The sequence below is a fragment of the Colossoma macropomum genome, unplaced genomic scaffold, assembly GCF_904425465.1.
Source record: "Colossoma macropomum unplaced genomic scaffold, Colossoma_macropomum, whole genome shotgun sequence".
In the NCBI taxonomy this organism is placed as follows: Eukaryota; Metazoa; Chordata; class Actinopteri; order Characiformes; family Serrasalmidae; genus Colossoma; species Colossoma macropomum.
Window position 1 is genome coordinate 14,091,073 of NW_023494789.1, and position 19,077 is coordinate 14,110,149.

At 36.7% G+C, this 19,077-nt stretch overlaps 1 protein-coding gene across 2 annotated transcripts; it reads left to right on the plus strand.

Annotated features, from left to right (window-relative positions):
* Positions 1-7,818: 7,818 nt before the first annotated feature.
* LOC118807954 (membrane-spanning 4-domains subfamily A member 8-like) lies at positions 7,819-17,652 on the plus strand. 2 transcript variants are annotated; one of them, XM_036570162.1, is made up of 10 exons: positions 7,819-7,916; positions 8,490-8,605; positions 9,806-10,016; positions 11,029-11,142; positions 11,220-11,276; positions 11,755-11,901; positions 12,869-12,982; positions 13,071-13,151; positions 17,001-17,175; positions 17,279-17,652. In XM_036570162.1, the coding sequence occupies exons 3-9, from the start codon at positions 9,807-9,809 to the stop codon at positions 17,091-17,093; spliced, it is 816 nt and encodes a 271-aa protein (XP_036426055.1). In that variant the 5' UTR covers positions 7,819-7,916; positions 8,490-8,605; position 9,806; the 3' UTR covers positions 17,094-17,175; positions 17,279-17,652. The 2 variants fall into 2 exon arrangements, with proteins under 2 accessions (XP_036426055.1, XP_036426057.1); XM_036570164.1 differs by having other exon boundaries at positions 9,877-10,016.
* The last annotated feature ends 1,425 nt before the right edge of the window (positions 17,653-19,077 follow it).

Here is a 19,077-nt window from a genome sequence, read left to right on the forward strand (position 1 = left end):
TCATCCAAATAATCGACAGGTTACACAATGACCATGTTGTTACATTCATTGCTGTTAACATTGCTGAGATGAGAGGTTTGCCTTCATTATTAGTGTTATTCTAGACTCTTCTCAGTGCTGATAAAAGACTGCGAAAAGATGGTCGGTCTGTTTTATCTTCTCTCCACAGGAACTGAGCAGGAAACACCGAGGCTGAGGGTTCTAGCTGATAGTTCAGAGCTTTTAAGAAGTTTAGGAAGTTAATATTGTCAAGATATTTCCTTCTGTATGAGTGACACTGCTTTGCTCTGTAATCTGGAATTGTAACCTTACCACATTCTTGGGTTCCTAAACTGCAGACTGATTCATATATAGAAGAAGGAGATACTAAAGTTGCTAAAATCATTTACTGTGTTTTACTGCAATGGAATTCCTTAAAAAAGGAGAAGAAATGAATGTAACATTTCATTAAGTGAAGTAAAGTCAAGTCAAGTCAAAATTTATTTATATAGCATTTTTAGCAACAGGTGTTGTCACAAAGCAGCTTTACAGAAAATTCCGGGTCGAAGCCCCCATGAGCGTCGCCAATGGTGACAGTGGCAAGAAAAAGCTCCCTAAGAGCAAGAGGAAGAAACCTTGAGAGGAACCAAGACTCAAAAGGGGAAACCCATCCTCTTCTGGTCGACACCAGATAGCAAACAACATTAGTATAAAATTTTAAACTACAGAAATGGGAAAAAACAGGTGAAGAAATAGTTAATTAGATAGTTTGAGTCTGTGCAGCAGCAGCAGCAGCAGTATCGTTGCAGAGATGTTTGTTGCTACTCTGCATTCAAGACAGATACATTTGGACCTGCTCAGCTTATCAAATGTTCATGTTCTTTTTTCACTACCAAATGTGTTTAAAAGCATAATTAACAGAGTCTAAATCAGGGGTGCACACCTGCTGTCCTGGGGGGCCGGTGTCCAGCACAGTTTCTTAGTTTCCCTGCTCAAACACACCCACAAAACCTGGTGATTTACAGATGAGTGTAATCAGGTATGTTTGAGCAGGTAAACCATTGTGCTGGACACTGGCCCTCCAAGACTGGAGTTGTGCACCTGTGTTCTAAATATTAATACACTTTGCCATTTCATTGCATTTTTTTCTTAATTATATGAGATCAATAAAAGCATATGTGTAGCTTTGTATAAGGTTTGCCACTGTAATGCAGTGCATTATTTGTAACGTAAATTAAAATCTATGTGAACAGGTACAAAAAGATATGTATAAAATAAAATGATGACTTACAGTGTTGAATACGACAACAAAGCTACAATGAAAACAAGGAAAAATTAAAATATAGTAATAAAGATACAAAAAAAACAATGAATTTTGCCAAACTGAAACAAGAATATTTCAAGATTTAAAGTTGCTAACAGATGTGCCCAACAAATTTGTAGTGCACATTCAGAGCAGCTTGATGATATCTTTAATATTTCTCCTGTGAGTCTTAAATCATTTGAGTTTTATAAGACACATTGTAGTAGTAAAGGATTTCCTACAGTTTTATCATTAATTATAGAAAATTCAGAAAAAAAAGCTAAGCAATTAGTATTACTGTGTGTAAACTATCAGGCAAACAGGATTCAGGAAAGGCAGAGGAACAGGAAATGTGCTTGGTGATATACACTGGATAACTGAAAAAGGCAAAGAATTCAAGAAGCAAAGGTTTTGACTGAGTCAACCCAGCTAGAATTTTTTTTTTGTGATCCAAACATTCTGATAATATTACACAAATGTTCTATTAATGTTTTCTGTGTTTTTTTTGTTTTTTTTGTTGTTCTTCTGGGAACATTCCCTAAAAACATCATCACATAACATAATTTGTTGCCATGACAACACCCTCAAAACATCCTCCAAATTTTGCAGTTAAAACGTTATGTTTTAGTAAACATAACCCTAAAGGAACATTATTTGAAATTATTTGAAACACTCTTTGAACATTAGATTAAAACGTTTTCCTCAAACATTATTAGAACTTGTCGGTAATGTTAGCCAAAGTTATGGGAACATTCCCTGCTAGCTGAGGACCACGTGAAATTCTGGAATGTTTTAGGTAAACAGTAATCCCAGAACAACTCATTGGTATAATGAGCAACCTCTACGCTCATCAACATGTCATGACAAAAAATGGCACACAGACTGGTTCAACATCGACAAAGGAGCTAGACAGAGCTGCTCACTGTCACTATTCTTGTTCAAAATCAGGGAGACCCAGGGTACTGGAATATAGGGGTCCTAGGGGTTCTGTGACCCCTTAATTAACTCCTTGGACCACCTAAATGTCCCAAATTCCAAATTCTGGGGGGACACTCAAACACAAATTCAGGGAAAGCAAATTGTTCAGCTGCTTCACCCACAATCAGCTTCTGTCTTTGGTATTCTTGACTAACTAGAGATGCAGGATGGCACTGTAGCAAATTACCTCATCTAGTTGGTCTTTCATAGCTTAGCAGATGTTCCTATGCCAGGTATACCTCCAAAAAACAATATGCTGTAGCATATTTGTAAATCTGAAAACTTGATTTCCTGAGAGTTTTGTCGAGAGAGTGGATAGTTACTAATTTCTCAAAGCAAAGACTAAAGGAGAGATGTGTAAGATTTGAGTTAATGTGAGGAATAGCTTATTACCAAACGAGAGTCTAACATTTTCTGAAGAATGTCAAACCAAACATTCTGTTGCCATTGAATTTAGCATCAGCGCTGCTATGGCAAGTGAGTTTGCAGCCAGGCCATGCTGGAGAGGCCAGCCATCATGGGACCCCCGGGATACCAAGGCAATACACTGGGAAGACCTGAACGTCCTCAATAAGGAAAGGTAAAGAACAGAGAGAAAAGAAAAGACTTGAAAAATAAAGATTCTTAACCACTAACCATCGATGGTAGAAGTGGTGGACAACTAATGCTCAGAAAGGACACAGCAGTCAATGCGATGCAGATTGGCACTCAGAAATTAAAGCAACAAATCTGTTTACACTGTGAGGAATAGGCTACTCTGGCACACTGAAACGTATTCAGGTGGTAGATCATTAAGGATGGTTTTTACACACGCAATGAAACTAGCTTTACAATAGTCCACTGAAATCATGTCATGAACTACATAGAGAATGCAGCCCAGCTTTGATAATGATTTACTCACAGTGCTGGAATACAGACACCACACCTTGACATCGCTACACTTACTGTAAGTTGCTCATATAATGTTCTGGCTATGTGCTACTATCAGGGCAATTTAGATTGTTTCTCTTGTTAGAGAACGTTTGTTGACCTCGGATGTATACTGGTCTCACATACCATATAACTGAGATATCTGTCTGAAAAACATTACAGTTTATGTCATCAGGGTAGAGATCGCCAGTCATTTTTCATCCATTATATTGGATGCACCTGAAAAATGTATTGCACATTAAGAAAAAAACAACCAAACAAATAATCAAGTAACATGGCTATTACATACCAGATGTTCACTTCATGAATTTACATACTCTTGCCTCTTCACTGTATATATATGCTGTTGGAAGAAAACCTCGTATCTCCAAAATGGTAACTTTACAGGAGAAGGAAAAAACCTACTTTACTTTTAATGTAGGTCAATGAAACCAGACATTTGGGTCAATTATTTTAGTCCATTCATCGTGAAATATGCAAACAATGTAAAGGGTAACAGATATTTTCAAATTATGTCAAAAACTGAATGTGTATATGACAAAACATTGAATTATATGTATTTAATACAAAGGACATGCATTTCATCACTGTCAGAGCAAAAGCCTGTATTTTAAAACAGGTCATTTTACAGGAGAAGGAAAAAAAAAACTTATTAACTTTTATAGAAATTTAGTAGACATTAATGTATATTCCAAGCAATTTTATGCTGTTTCTATTTGTCCATTTATCACAAAATGTTGATATAACATAAAGCGCATCTAGCAATTTCTAATGATGTCAATAAATTATAAGCTGCAAAAATGGAAATACAAGGTTTTATCCCAACAGTGAGGTATATCACATACAGTAGTATGCTTCTATTGAGCATTCCTTTCTAATTTAATACAACATTTTACATTACAAATTATATCAGCAGCATAATAATTTTCTTTGAAATATTCACAGGAATTTCAGAATTTCGTAGTAGGTGGTGGTGTGTCCCGCTTTTGCTTTAATGACATGGTGCACTCAAGCTGCACAAACTGCACAAAAGCCTCTGATAAGCAGATTGAACCCACCGGAGAGTCGACTGAATATGAGCTTCAGTGAAAGATAGAAGACTCAAAAACAGTCTGACCTTTTTGTACAAAGGCTGATGCTTAAAATAGCTCACATTTGAACAGTGACACTAGAAATAGTGCTGAATGTTCAATATCTTTGTTCATTAAACATATCATAACTTTTTTATCATAACAGTTTTAATATTAAATACTGTCTCTAAAACTATGTAGTTACATATTAAAAACACAAGCAGCAACAATGTGGCTACAGGTGATGTGTTCATTGTTACAGATGGAGTACAGTAGTACAGCTTATGTGAACATACAGTTTTCACTCTTATTATTAAACAAGTGTATCTTGATTGGTGAAAAAGCATAGTTTTTCTTACCCATGCTATCACAAGAGTCAAGATATTACACATGTAGTAGGTTGAAGTGCTGATTTTCTGACCAGTGCATAGGAGTTTAGATGTTTATGTTGTATATGATAAACAAAGATATGATAACCAAAGTTCTGATTGTAAACCATCCTGTAATGTAACAGTATTTACATCAATAGCAAATGTCCAAGATGTTTGGGGGCAATATATGTAATACAAAACATATTTTAATGAAACATTCACCTTTTAATGGTATGTGGACACATGCTGTCCATCTAATTACATGCATCCTTCAACTATTAGAAAAGTGTTTATTAGCAGTTATTGGAAAAACAGCAGTTTTCTCTATTACATGTTATTATGGATTACATACGGACATAATTAATATGTTATTACACTATGATCTTGCAAGAATCACTTGTGTAATTACAGAAGTAAAAATTGAATCTGATACACACGTTTGTATAAGCTATACTACTCTAATCATCTGTAACAGTGTATTGCTAATGTGTAACTACACAGTTATTACAGACATTTATATATAGTGTGACCTAAAAAAAAGACCTAATATTTTTTCTAAATTCTAAAGCATTCAGCCAGTTATTTTATAGGTATCTCTAGACCTTGCACCATACCAAACATTAACTTTACCTGAAAAGGGCAAAAAAAAATTGACTTTTTTTTTGACTTTTTAAACTTTTTTAATGTAATTTTGAAGCCGTTCATCATGAAATTTGAACACAACATAAAGAATAACTAGTTTTCAAATTATACAAAAAGTTTAACAAAAATTATGAGGTACAATATTTTTTGCATGCCATGTGTACAAATGTTTCTCATCAAATGATTGCGTGTGTAAAAATGATGATACAGAATTTAAGCTGGTCATGTGTGTATACTGAGTTTTTTTTTTTTTTTTTTTACAAGGAACATGACTTAGCATAATACATTTGAGAGCTGGAACTATCCAGTTTATTATAAACAACAAGGTAATTAAAATGTGAGGCTGGTGAATGTCTGAAATTTGAGTCAGGAGGGCTGATATACAGCCTTGTTTAATGGTGTTAACACAATTCAATGGGAAAGACATTTCTTTGAACTGCCTCATAATGATTCCAAAGGTGATAAGAAATGCACCATGTGTGCAATTAAACAATGTGGAGGTAATTTATTCAGGAGAGCTTACACAGCAGCTTCTTCGCATGCAGTAATAAAAACTGTGGTTCCTTGACTGGATTTTTGGTGTCGCTGTAGTGCTTCAGATTTTCTCTCTGCTTCAGTGTTTCATCTCCATCGGTATTTCAGCATTTGGAAGCAAAGCCAACTGCTGTACATGATCAATAGTTCCTACTGAAATTGATTCAAAGGAATGAATTACTCTGTAGAGCATTAAAACAATATTAGTCTCAAAGTAACTCAACCAGCTAATGCAGTGTCTGTGGCAAAGTGTGAACCTGGGCTCTTCTTGAAGGAAGGGATGTTCTACTCAATCCAGCCAGTAGTTGATTTGCACCCTGAGTAAAGATGAGCAAATAGGCTCTAAAAAATACACTCTAAAAATGATGTTTTCAGAGTTTCTTTTTGAAAAGGGTTATTTATAACACCAATAGAGGTTCTTCTTTTGTTTCAATGTCAAGCTTGTAACAACAGAAGAACCCTTTTTGGTGTTATACAGAACCCTTTTCAGAAAGGTTTTGCATAGAACCCGCTACAGCACATCTTCTATCAGTCTGAGGAACCCTTTCACAATGTAGAGAATCCTTTAATCATGCAAAGGGATCTTTGAGTGTTCATGGTTCTTTATAGAGCCATTTTCTTTATTAAATAACCCATGAAGAGTTATTTTTAAGTGTATAGGCTCCAAAAATAAAGATTTTGTTATTTAACAACTCACACTCTAAATATAAGATTAACCCCTAGAAAGGCCAGGGCCCAAAGTTTTATTACACACCTAAGAATAGCTCATCCAGTTTACAATGAAGCCCCTGTAGTTACTGAATAATAAGCCTTAGTAAATGACAAGCCTGAGAATTTAAAGGGTTAACATATCAGTTTTTAGCATATTAGTAACTGTTCAGTGATATAGACATGGCACACAGGCCAACCCCTTTAGTCACCCGTCACCATGGAGATGATCAAAGAATACACAAATGAAGTGAGATAAAAGGCTGTTAACCTACATTACTGCAACACAGTCCAGTCTAGTCCAGTTGTTTGCCTGTTTATGGGCATCTCGTATTGATAATGTCATGCAGCAGGGGAGTGGCCACATATTCAGCAAAATCTCCTCTCTGGCAAGACCATGACACTGCAGAGTTGTGCTTTTTTCCCAAGCTGACACAGCTGTTTCTGCTCATGTAGTAGGGCTTCATAATGAGCTAAATTACTGGTACTGTAAATGTGAAACATTAGAAATGTCTGTGTGATATTATGTGTTATTTTAAAATGTTATATTAAATATCCATCAAAATTGAAATGAAAAAACAAGATCGAAATAGAGTAAAAACTTAAAAATGCTCAAAAAATCTCAAAACAGTCTGGGCGTGGCCTTATATTATAATAAGCACACTTGACTGACATCCTTCAAACACTCCCAATGCCACTGACACAGAACTAAACCCAACTGCATGAGTCGACAGGTCTCTACATGCACAGCTGGTGTTGTAGGCTCTACTGTCTCGACTTGTCCAGATTTCCTACAGTTCTATGCAAAGGTTTTCGCACACTTGGCCAAATTACATACTTTGTTGATTTCGTAAGTGAAAAGAAGTAAACACAACCTGTGCAGCCAACTACTTTCAGTCCTCATCACAAAAGCCAACATCTGAATTATGCAAAAAAGCATCTAGATAATGTAATGTCCCGGCCATGTGCTAGGCCCCATCCACCTAAAGGGTGGCAGAGAGCTCCACTTTAGTAACTAGGGCTGACCAGTGACCCCATTTAACGAGAGCTCAGCTCATTTCTTTGCTCAGTGTTGAGCTCTTAAAGCCATGTCCAAGTGCCTCTTGATCAAGCCAGAAATGCAAATATACAAATACTAACAATCCATTGTGACTTAATGTGTCAGCCTAACTCTTTAAGCTTTTCTCAAAGAATTCAGTCTCTTCGCCCTGTGAAGACAGCCCTCCTCAAGTTTTGTTTTGCCCTCCCCAAACAGTGCCCGCCCACATTGTGAGGGCACATTTTAAGGTGGGATGAGAACATTCGAAAAAAAAAAATGCTGGTGAAAAAAAAGGTTGATCTCAGCTTCATTGAGAGTTGAAATGCATGAAAAGGGATGAGGAAGTCACTCCTGCTTGACAGGTGGGTGGCATTACCTCATTTCTGCTGTTTCACAGAAACAATAGGTCAGTGTTACTTTGTCTTGTTTGCGAATGTTTGTGAGAGCAGCTGGTTAGCTTCATAACAGCAACTGTAGCGACAGTTTGCTAACCCACTACCTAGCTATCGTCGTTAGTTACATTACTTGCCAAACGGTTATTCACTCTAACATTATATCATGGTATTTGTGTGTACAAGGTTTGCGAGGGGTTTTATGGCAACAAAGATCTAAAAAGGCATGTTGGCCTCAACAATGTGCATCCACGAATGTGGGGGGCGCAGTTGCTGAAGGAGCACTGAAGCGAGGGGTGTGTTTGTTTTGCTGTTGAGTTCAAATCAATAATCGTTCTGCAGAATCAGATAGTGCTCCTTTAAATTAAATCAGTTGCCTCTGAGCTGTTCCTCTTTTGACCAAACTTGCATTTGCATTTTGTATTCATTCTAACGTTTCATGGCTTTTATAGGCCGAAACTGGACTTTAACATAGTGGCCATACTTGCTTTCAAAACCCCACCACAGACAGCGCCCTGCTTAAATATCTGTTGTGTTTTATAGTGTTCCAAAGGTCATAAAAATACATGAAACTTCCTGGATTTCAAACGGACTGATGTAACTGAGCGTTGAGGAGGAAGGACACAGCAACAACACAGCAGAGACGAGAAAAACATCAGGTAAAACCACTCAACTCAGCTGAGTTTTTATATGGATATATTTCTCTTACTAAGCTGTACTTTGTTAGTATATTTTGTAAAAGAAAACATACAGCTAAGAAACTCATCAAGCCCAATGATATAGTCGTATCGAAAATCTGAACACGCCCAGTCAAATTATGTGCTTTGTTGGTTTTCTAAGCAAAAATAAGTTAACAAATCCTCTGCAAAGAAACTTTTCACTATACATATCTAACAGTTAACAATGACATCCTGGTGGACATTTCTGACAGAAACCTTTCTATTTATTGGAAATGACCAGTACTGTACAAAAGTCAGAGACAATCCTTTAATTAATTCCCATGCAATGTGACCATCATGTACAAACTATTCATTTTTTGGGAGATATTTCTGAGGAGACTAAATGTAAACCATTCAACGCCTGGTAGACCACCAAAACTGGACATCTGATCGGTGCACAGTTTCTAGTGCAAATTTCCTTTTTGTGTACGTCTCCTTTTCTCAGTGAGGTTCTTCTTGAACAGCTACACATCCTTTCAGACCCATAGCGCTGAGTCGTCTTCTCACAGTGGAAGGATGGACAGAAACACCTGTGGATGTTTTCAGATCTGAAGCAGCTTGATTTTCTCCTCTCTCTCAAAGATGAAAGCTTTAACTGCTGTTTATCTGATGGGGACAGTTTTGGTGTCTACCAGGTCTTCCAGGTGGCTGTTAGGAGTCTCTGCAGCTTTTAATCATTTTTTAAACGTCAGTTTTGGAAACTCCTGTTTCTTTTTTTTCAACTTATTTTCTTTTGACTTTGTACTTCCCTATGCAAGTGGATTTTTTCTCTAATTCTTTTAACTAATTCTCTTAGAAATGTCATCTTTAGCCATTTTAGATGCATGTGAAAAAAATCTAAAGGCACCTGAGCTGAGTTTGGGTAGTTGCTTGTGTGAATGTTTGTCTTGGGAACACTTAAATTACTGTAACATAGATGTTTCTGAGAATAAAAATGGATAATTTGTAGCGAATAGCTGTTTTGACTGGACGTTTTAGCCTTTTTTCAGTACTGTATTACATCAACACAATATGATAACTGATTTATTTAAAATAATATACTATTTTTGAGTCAAGTAGATTCAGCGCATGTGGAGTAAATTCACTATACAACATATTTCTCTTGTCAGAAATTGCTCAACAACTCAATTTGTTTTAAAGGATGTCCATCACATTCATGCCAACTAATAACATGGGAAATGGCTTCACCATTGTGACCCATGTGATCCCAGGGCAAACAGCCCCAGCTGGGGCAGGACAGAATGGACCAGAGAGTGGAGCAGGATTCTTTAATAGACTACTGGCCAGAAACACAAGACATGACCACTCCACTCCAGGCTCAGCCAGGTCCACAATACCAAAAGTACTGGGGGTAAGATATTCCTGCTTCTGAGACCTTCCATGCTGGACACTGGTGCCTGTGCAATGGAACAAGTTGTGTATGTGCAACCCCGCGTTTATTAGACGGACAGCAAGCATACGTGTTTGCTCCCCCACTTTTATTGAAACAGAAACTTGAAATTCTAGTGGGAATAACAGCATGAGCATGAGATTACAATGTTATTTTTTTTCATGTTATTGATGAACCTTCTGTATAACAAACCTCTCACTTGTAATGAAGATCAGTGAAAATGTCTTACGTTTTGCTGAAAGAATTATTTAAGCTAGAACGATGTACGCTACAGTGCAGAAGTGTACATTATTTGGAAGCTCATTCTTGCCAGGCAGAGGAGAAAAATATGACCTGTTTAGGGCATTTCATTCTCAAAATTTTGAGTGTTATGATAAAAGAATAGCTCATCTCAAAAGTTGGATTCAGACGGTGGTGCATATTCCGCAAAAATTCATTTCTGAGTGTCCTGCGATAGCTTTTGCTTATAGGTTAATGTTAATGTTTGATAGTTAAAAAAATGCTCTAAAAATAATGCACTTATTAACATTTCTTAAAACTTCTGGAAACAATTCTACATCTAAAATAATTTCAGTCTTGCAGTGATAAAAAAGATATCTTTACAAATATAAGTAAATAGCAGTAATAAATAAATAAATAAAAGCAGCTTGATGTTCTAGTGCAGGGATTTCCACACAAGTGAGGTTATTAGGCATAATACATATATACTAGACTTTACATATTATTAGACAAAAAAAGAAAAATGACAAAAATAGAAATACAATTTTTTGTGCAACAGCCACAATATACAGGGTGTCTCAAAAGTAAGGAAACACCCATATAAAATGACAATGGTTTGACAGACAGCAATCCAATTTTAGACAAAAGGTCTTGGCTCACAATGGCTTCAAATTGAATTAAGAACTGGATCTGTTTTATAGAACTTGAGAATTTATTATACATACGGAGTTTTGGCTGAGAAGTCTCCCCACAGACAGTGCAAATCATGACAGGTGTGATGTCATTTTTGTTAGCCATTGTGCTATCACAGTACCCTGGCACTCAGTCTTTCTCTCAGAGTTTACATGGATACTGGGGATCCATCATCGTAAGTCTTGGCAAGTTTTCTTTCAGTTAAAAGTTTTAGAATAAAAACTTTGACTAACTTTTAGTATCCCTCCTCAGTATATCATTGCCGGCGCTCTGTCTGTGGCTGCCCAGAACAAGTTTCAGCACTGTTTGGTATGTTAACACTAGTTCAACTATCTTTCATAGTTTTCAATGCAAAAACTAGAAATGATCAGACGCACAGATTGTATATTCTATAAGACCTAGATGATAAACCAATGCAGAATTTCCCAGGAGGGCTTCCTACCCCATGTAAGTGGGCATCTTGCCTTGATAGTGGGACAAGGTGGTCCTTTAAAAGCTTTTTGTAATATAAAAACAAAATTGTATGTTATTCCAGTTTGTCTCCTATAACTAGCAGCTTTGCACATCATACTGAACATGTTAAACTCATGTACCGATATGTCTCACCTTCATGTGGGTCTTTCTGCAACTCTGTTGTAGTTTTGGCTGTCAAAAAGTCATGGCTGTCAAACCATGACAAATTGCTGAGGAAAGACATTCACTACTGTTCTGAAAGAAATATAAAATACTAGGAAAAAATGTAAAATTAAATCTGTACATAATGCTATGTGGTTTTTGCTTCTTCCAGGTGAAAAGCTCACTGGCAGTGAATGTATTCAGTGCAGTAACTGCAGGAATGGCCACCATTCTACTTTCCTTGGACTTGGCATATGGGCTTAATGGCTTATTTATGGGACCTGACTGCATATTCAGTTCCTACTGTGACCTCTTCATGGTTTGTGTCTGATTACACCAACTGCAAAGCATTTAACCTTAGCATAGTACTGTAGTAACATACAGTAGGCCATTCTTCCAGATGTTCAAGATGCTCAGCTCAGTGTTGCCCAAGCGGTAACACTTTTGAGCAGAACCCTCTGGTGCATTATGGTGAATTCACCTCAGTCAACCTACATGGGTGCACACATGACCACAGCACCAGAAATTCAGCATTATATTCCATAATGTGGTCGTTTTGAACAACAACCAAACATGATGTGAGCAGTATTGAGCGCTAAAAACATACTAAACCAAGTTTATATTATTAGAAAAAAATTTATGCCAGGCTCTGTGGAGCTCTTCAAAAGAACTAAAACATATTGCTTCATAGCAGGGCAGCACAGTGATGCAGTGCTGTCGCCTCACAGCAAGAAGGGCCTGGGTTCGATTCTTTCGGGTCTTTTCTGTGTGGGGTTTGCATGTTCTCACTGTGTCTGTGTGAGTTTTCTCCCACAGTCCAAAGATATGCAGTCAGGCCAATTGGAGATGCTAAATTGCCCCTAAGCATGAATGTGTGTGTTTGCTCTCTGATGAACTGGCAACCTGTCCAGGGTGTTCCCTGTCTTCTGCCCAATGAGGGCTGGGATAGGCTCCAGCACCCCCTGCAACTCAGGAAGATAAGTGGCTTAGAAATTATGTGTAGACTTCATAGCTACTGAATAGTGTAGTGGGTAATATCACAGCACTGTATGCTGGATATTGGGGTTCGAGTCCCTGTTTGAGCAGTAAAGCTAATATTTTAGACTTCTAGCATTACATTTGGTTTCCTCTAAAACATGATTACACTTTCTACCTTGATAAATTGTTTACATTATCCTATATATTACACTTAAATAGTTCACATTCAACTTCCCTTCAGCCCTTGCCTCTTAAAACATCTGTGCACAGGTCTGGTGTCTGTTTACTAATGCTGGCTTATGTTTCAGAGTCGGACTAATGGGATCAGTGGAGTGCTCCTGGTTTTTTCTCTGCTTCAGTTCATCGTCTCCATCTGCATGTCACTGTATGGCTTAGATGCTACCTGCTGCGCTGTACCAGAGGTATGCAACATGAATTCATTAAATGCAACATCCAGAAAAACTCAGTAAAATACAACCCTGAAAATCTCCATGCTTTTGTGTCTTACAGGTTCGTGCTACCAGCCAGTTTCCATCCTGTGGAGCATGTATTTCACTCAATAATCCCTGCAGTGCTCACAGTAATGAGGAGGTAAGAGAGTTTTACAGTCTTTATTAGGTATTTAGTGGATGTCATTAGGCACTTTATTAAAGGGTACTTTGTTTTTGAGCTTTGTCTTTTTTTGTAAAATTCAAATTCTACCGATTGTTTATTGAAAGTCAAAACCAGCCATGTGTGTCTCCTATCAACACTGCGGGGCAACATACTGCTCATATACAGTGGCGAACCAGGAGATCTAGACCTAGATCTTCATTCTGGGCTATAAATGTCAAAACTCGGTCAAAACATGAAGAAAAAACCCACCTCAGTGCCAATGCTAACTTCTGATAGGATTCTAGTAGTTTGTTAGCGCTAAGGTAACATCGATTTGCATGAAGACTTTCTCACAAGGCTGATGAATGTTCTGTTCCACCTTAAATGGAGCTGCAGTTACATTCTGGAGTATTTGGTCACTATGGAACGGAAAATCTATTGGTACTCAAATCCCATATGGGAAAAAATATATATTCCAAATGTATTTATCAAATATATTTTGCCAATGTATGAAAATGGCCAAAAATGTATTTGTTAAGAATATATTAAGTATTTTTTTTTAAATGCATTAATTTATATTTGCTTTTATACATATATATATATATATATCAATTGTATGTAGTTCTAACAAAAGTTAGAGATAAAACTAAATGGTACTGACGTCTGTGTTTTGCATTGTACTTTGCACCATTGTATGTGTGTGTTAAGAGAGCATTCACTTAAAATATATTTCAAATCAAACAACCATCAAACTGTATTTTCACAGTGTATCAATACCTACAACACTTGTTTTTGCCATATTAAAGGTCCATTTGCTAATATTTAATATTAAGATACTGGAACTCAAATATCAGTTAAAAGGTATCCAAACAAAAAAGTGCATTAGACAGTATTTTGACTATTTTCCTACATTTTCAAATTTATTTCATAAACATATTTACAGACACACACTACACCAAGAGATGTACCGTATAAAATATTCCCCCATATATTTAAAATAAATGTATTTTTGAAATATATTTGGTTATATGACAAAATATTCTGATATACATTTTAGTGTTTGGAATGTATGTCAGCATGGATTGCAATGTCCATAACTTTTTTTTCCTTATGGGACTGCTGATATGTTTAAGGTAAATTTGAAAGAGGCAGTTCTAGATTAATCACAGATATCTGAAGCTTCTAAAAGACATTCCATGTTTTACCATAGTTTGTCTTGTGGCAGCTGTGGCAGTGGCTCTTTCAGTGGAAAAGGTGGTGTAGAGCTGCTGTCACTGTTTTCCATTTCTAACAGCACATTGATTGACTGATGTTTGTATTCAGTCAGTGATGTATCTAGGACCTCCTCAAGGCCTAAAGTGTTTTTTCTTCTCACAAAATTGGTCCGAGCCATTGGAAATCAAGACATAGCTGCTTTATTCTGTCACTTCATAATTATGTTTGAGGTTGGTAAAATGTCAAATGACTTTGTATAAGCTGTTGAAGTCCTAACCAATAAGAGAGCAATAGGAGAGAAGATATCTATATCTATATAGACACCAAGAAGAAAAACAATTCCTGATTGGCCAATTTTCCACTCAGAGTTTCAAGAATTAAACCATTTTATTTCTATCCAAAACTTTACAATGAAACAAGAATAGTGCTGTAATACTTGGAGAGTTAAACTCCAGCCAAACATTTACAGACATGCAGTTTCTCTAAAGGCCTAGAAGGCCTTGAGATTTCCCCTCTCATAATACCTGACCTGCCATATGATTAGAGTTTTATGCTAAATATTGATGTTAAAGGTATATTAATCTATGGATGTGCTAATAATCTGTTATTGAACATGCAAAAATAGTCTGACATTGAAAACGAATTACTAGAATTATATAGTCATATTAAAATTCCATTTGCTATGACAGTAGTTTATACATTAATAGGTACATGTTGTAATTGGATTCTTAATTAATTGATGGTTCACCAACCTCATGGGAGCCTAGGTTTAATTACATACACCTCATTATCATAGAGCCTTGTATTTATTAAAGAAAATATAGATTTTATTCAAAAAGCGTTATCTGCAAGTTTTTTCTGGGGGGGTGACTCCAAGCATTGCCCACTCCCCCCATTAGAGGCCTAAGGCTATCACTCTGTAAAAACCTAAACTAATATTAAAAAATAATAATTTTGGAATGCAATTAATATTTTTTTATGAATTTAAGGTAATGTAAAGAGTGAGTTCCACCAAGTATCTCCAAAAAGCCAGAAGAAGAAACTCTTGTAGCAGGTTATTGCCACTTATACCATAAACATAACTTACATTTTAGCTTCAGCTCAGGCTGGTTCCTCCTGTGGCCAGTGATCGATTACTCAGATTGTGATAATTACACACAACCAAATTAAAGACAACTTTAATAGAGAGTCATTTTTAACTGGATATTAATAACAAGGTAAATAGGCACTGAATGACAGATTAATAGGTATACAGAGAGAAAGTAGAGGCATGAGATTCACCAGACGGACATACTGTAGTTAGCTGATACTTGGAAATAGCTATTTTATGAGGTCACTAGAAGTCAAAAGGATGAACTTTGTCCCAAGAGTTTTGCTCAGTTTGTGAATGAAGATAGCCAGATCCAGTACTCTCACTACAGTGTTTTTCACTGGCATATCACTGGCATCTCTTTTCATATATTTTATTTTTTTTCATATATTTTTTTCCAAAAAGTTGACTCCTTCCATATGGAACAAATATATTTTAAGTTTTGGCATAAAAAAACTTTTTGTGGGCTGGGCTGCTGTGTTTTTAAAGCTAACATTAGCTACCAGAAAATATGGAGCGTCACAGAATCAAGCGGCACTTTTGCAACTTCAAGGTCTTACAAGGCTGACGATTTTTCTCCACTACCATCCCCATCTTTGATGAGGGGAGGTGTTTCTGATCAGGCAGTGTGTCTTGAACCTTAACAGTCTGAGTCACTTACTAAAGCCACCGAAGAGTTAACGTAGTGCCAGCAAATGATTACCAGTGAGCGTCAGAGGCGTCTGAATGGCAGAACATTCCCTAAAACCATGACAGCTTACTTCTAATTATCTGTTTAGCAGGCTCATATTCGATATAACTCGAGTTGATGACTAAAGTGGATATCATCCAGGGTTTGCTGCAGTTTTCCTAAACCTTTGCATTCTGCAAGCTGCAGAGTATATATATATATATATATATATATATATATATATATATATATATATACTTGCAAGAATCCTTGCTTAATTGGTCCTTAAGTTACTTAATCATACACTGAACATTATCAATAAATGTGCAAATCATAACAACTTTGTGAGGCGGTGATGGGGGTATTTAGCTCAGCATGTGAGTGTGGTTATCTCCTCACTCCAGGGTCCTATGCTTACATATTTATGAGCACTGCACGAGTAGGGTGTCATCAGTGGGTGGTAACATTTGAACATTTGTTGAGTGTTTTGCATAATGTGACATGTTATCATACTTTGGTACGAAGACACATCATCTGCCCCTATAGCAGAGTTGGACCAGACGGACACTGCAGAGGTGGAACTGACCACAAAAATATTATATTTTATTTTTACAGTTTGGAAAGATGTGTTCACATTTCAAGCAAGGCTGGTATATTTTATTATAACAAAGCAATGCATTTCAGCTGTTAATGAAAAAAAAAGGTCTTAGGATGTAGTTACTCTTTAATGCACCCTCAATATACATTACACTTAATAAAATGACTCATGTTTAAATAAATTTGGTAGAATGGTAGTTTTACTCTACTAAACTGAAGAAACAGTTTTTATTGTATTGTAACAGTGTAATTATGAACAATCCTCCTTTTCCAGGGTGTGTTTGTGATCAGTAATCCCAGCATGAACAGCTCACCGCTGACACGACCTCCAGAGTACAGTGAGATTGAGCCTCAGTTCCAGCCATGAGCTCTATAAGAATATCTGGATCTGCTGGAATGGAGTGGAATCGAATTGGCTTCCTTTACATCTTTATATATTCTAAAAATGAGTGATGGCGAAACATATATTTTCAGACTGATTGACCTGAGTGGTAATATTTTTTCATGTTTTAAGCTTATAATGCTTTTTTTTTTTTGGGGGGGTGGGGGTTGGGTGGGGGTTGGTCTGTTGTGCAATTGATGATCTAATTTGTTCTTTGGGAAGCTTTATATTCATACTGAAGTACTTTTTTTTTTTAATATGTAAGACAAATCGGAGGTATGGAATAAATATAGATGAGCTGACCCAGTTGTTGGTCAGAATTAAGCAGAAACAAGTACAAGTGAATGTAAATAGGTGGTTAAATCATAAAAAATTTTCAGCAGGTGTGTCAACACTGCAGATTCCTTTTTATAAAAAGCAAACAAAAGCAAACACCACCTTTGCTCTGTAAGAGTAATCTGGCTGCTGGTTTGTAGATACTGTTGTATGGGTGAAGGTGTATGAACTGTACAGAAATATATCTTCATCTTCTGCCAGTCAATTCTTTCTGTTGTTTAACCTCGTTTATTTGCTTGATAACGATGTACTTTCAGTGGATTCAGGTTTTAGCACCAAATGGTTTTTTGTTAACTTTACTTTTATTTTAATATATTTTCCCAAAGTATGGTTCATGCAAAGAAAAGTTTCAATGCTAATCGTAAGTAAAAGTGAATTTGGTATCTGATTTTTAAGCAACCACAAACACCAATCAGGCATAACATTATGACCACCTCCTTGTTTCTATGCTCATTGTCCATTTTATCAGCTCCACTTACTATATAGATGCACTTTGTAGTTCTACAATTACAGACTGTAGTCCATCTGTTTCTCTGCATACTTTGTTAGCCCCCTTTTACCCTGTTCTTCAGTGGTCAGGACCCCCATGGACCCTCACAGAGCAGGTACTATTTGGGTGGTGGATCATTCTCAGCACTGCAGTAACACTGATGTGGTGGTGGTGTGTTAGTGTGTGTTGCGCTGGTCTGAGTGGATCAGACACAGCAGTGCTGCTGGAGCTTTTAAACACCTCACTGTCACTGCTGGACTGAGAATAGTCCACCAACCAAAAATATCCAGCCAACAGCATCCTGTGGGCAGCGTCCTGTGACCACTGATGAAGGACTAGAGGATGACCAACACAAACTGTGCAGCAGCAGATGAGCTATCGTCTCTGACTTTACATCTACAAGGTGGACTGACAAGGTAGGAGTGTCTAATAGAGTGGACAGTGAGTGGACACAGTGTTTAGACACTCCAGCAGCACTGCTGTGTCTGAACAGGGTAAAAGGGGGCTAACAAAGTATGCAGAGAAACAGATGGACTACAGTCTGTAATTGTAGAACTACAAAGTGCATCTATATAGTAAGTGGAGCTGATAAAATGGACAATGAGCATAGAAACAAGGAGGTGGTCATAATGTTATGCCTGATCAGTGTATGTAGTTTATTAAATAATTGTGTACAGATCTGTCTACACACACCATACTGGCCAATAGGCAGGTGATGATATATTTTATATCACAATAATTACCATTAACATTTTATCATTGTTTACAGTTTTATAATAATGTTGCACACTCTTATTAAATGATATTCAAGGGTTCTTTTGTGAAGACAATGATTTTATGTAGAACAACGAACACTCAATCTACATGCTTAACCCTTAGAAACTTAAAATTTTGGGGAAGTTTTTGGTATTTTTTAGGTTAATTACAATTGTAATCATAAAGTATTTACATGTAACAGGCACACATGCCATGTTATTTTCAGGAGACCCTGGGCTACTCAGATATGCAATTGTTAACAGAATTTGATATCTTTATGAATGTGGGTCATTTCTGATCAAAAATGTACCTAGCGCCTACATTTTGTATTTTTTTAATTATAGGGATCTTGAAAACAAGGTGCACCTCAGAAACCTTTCCAGAAAT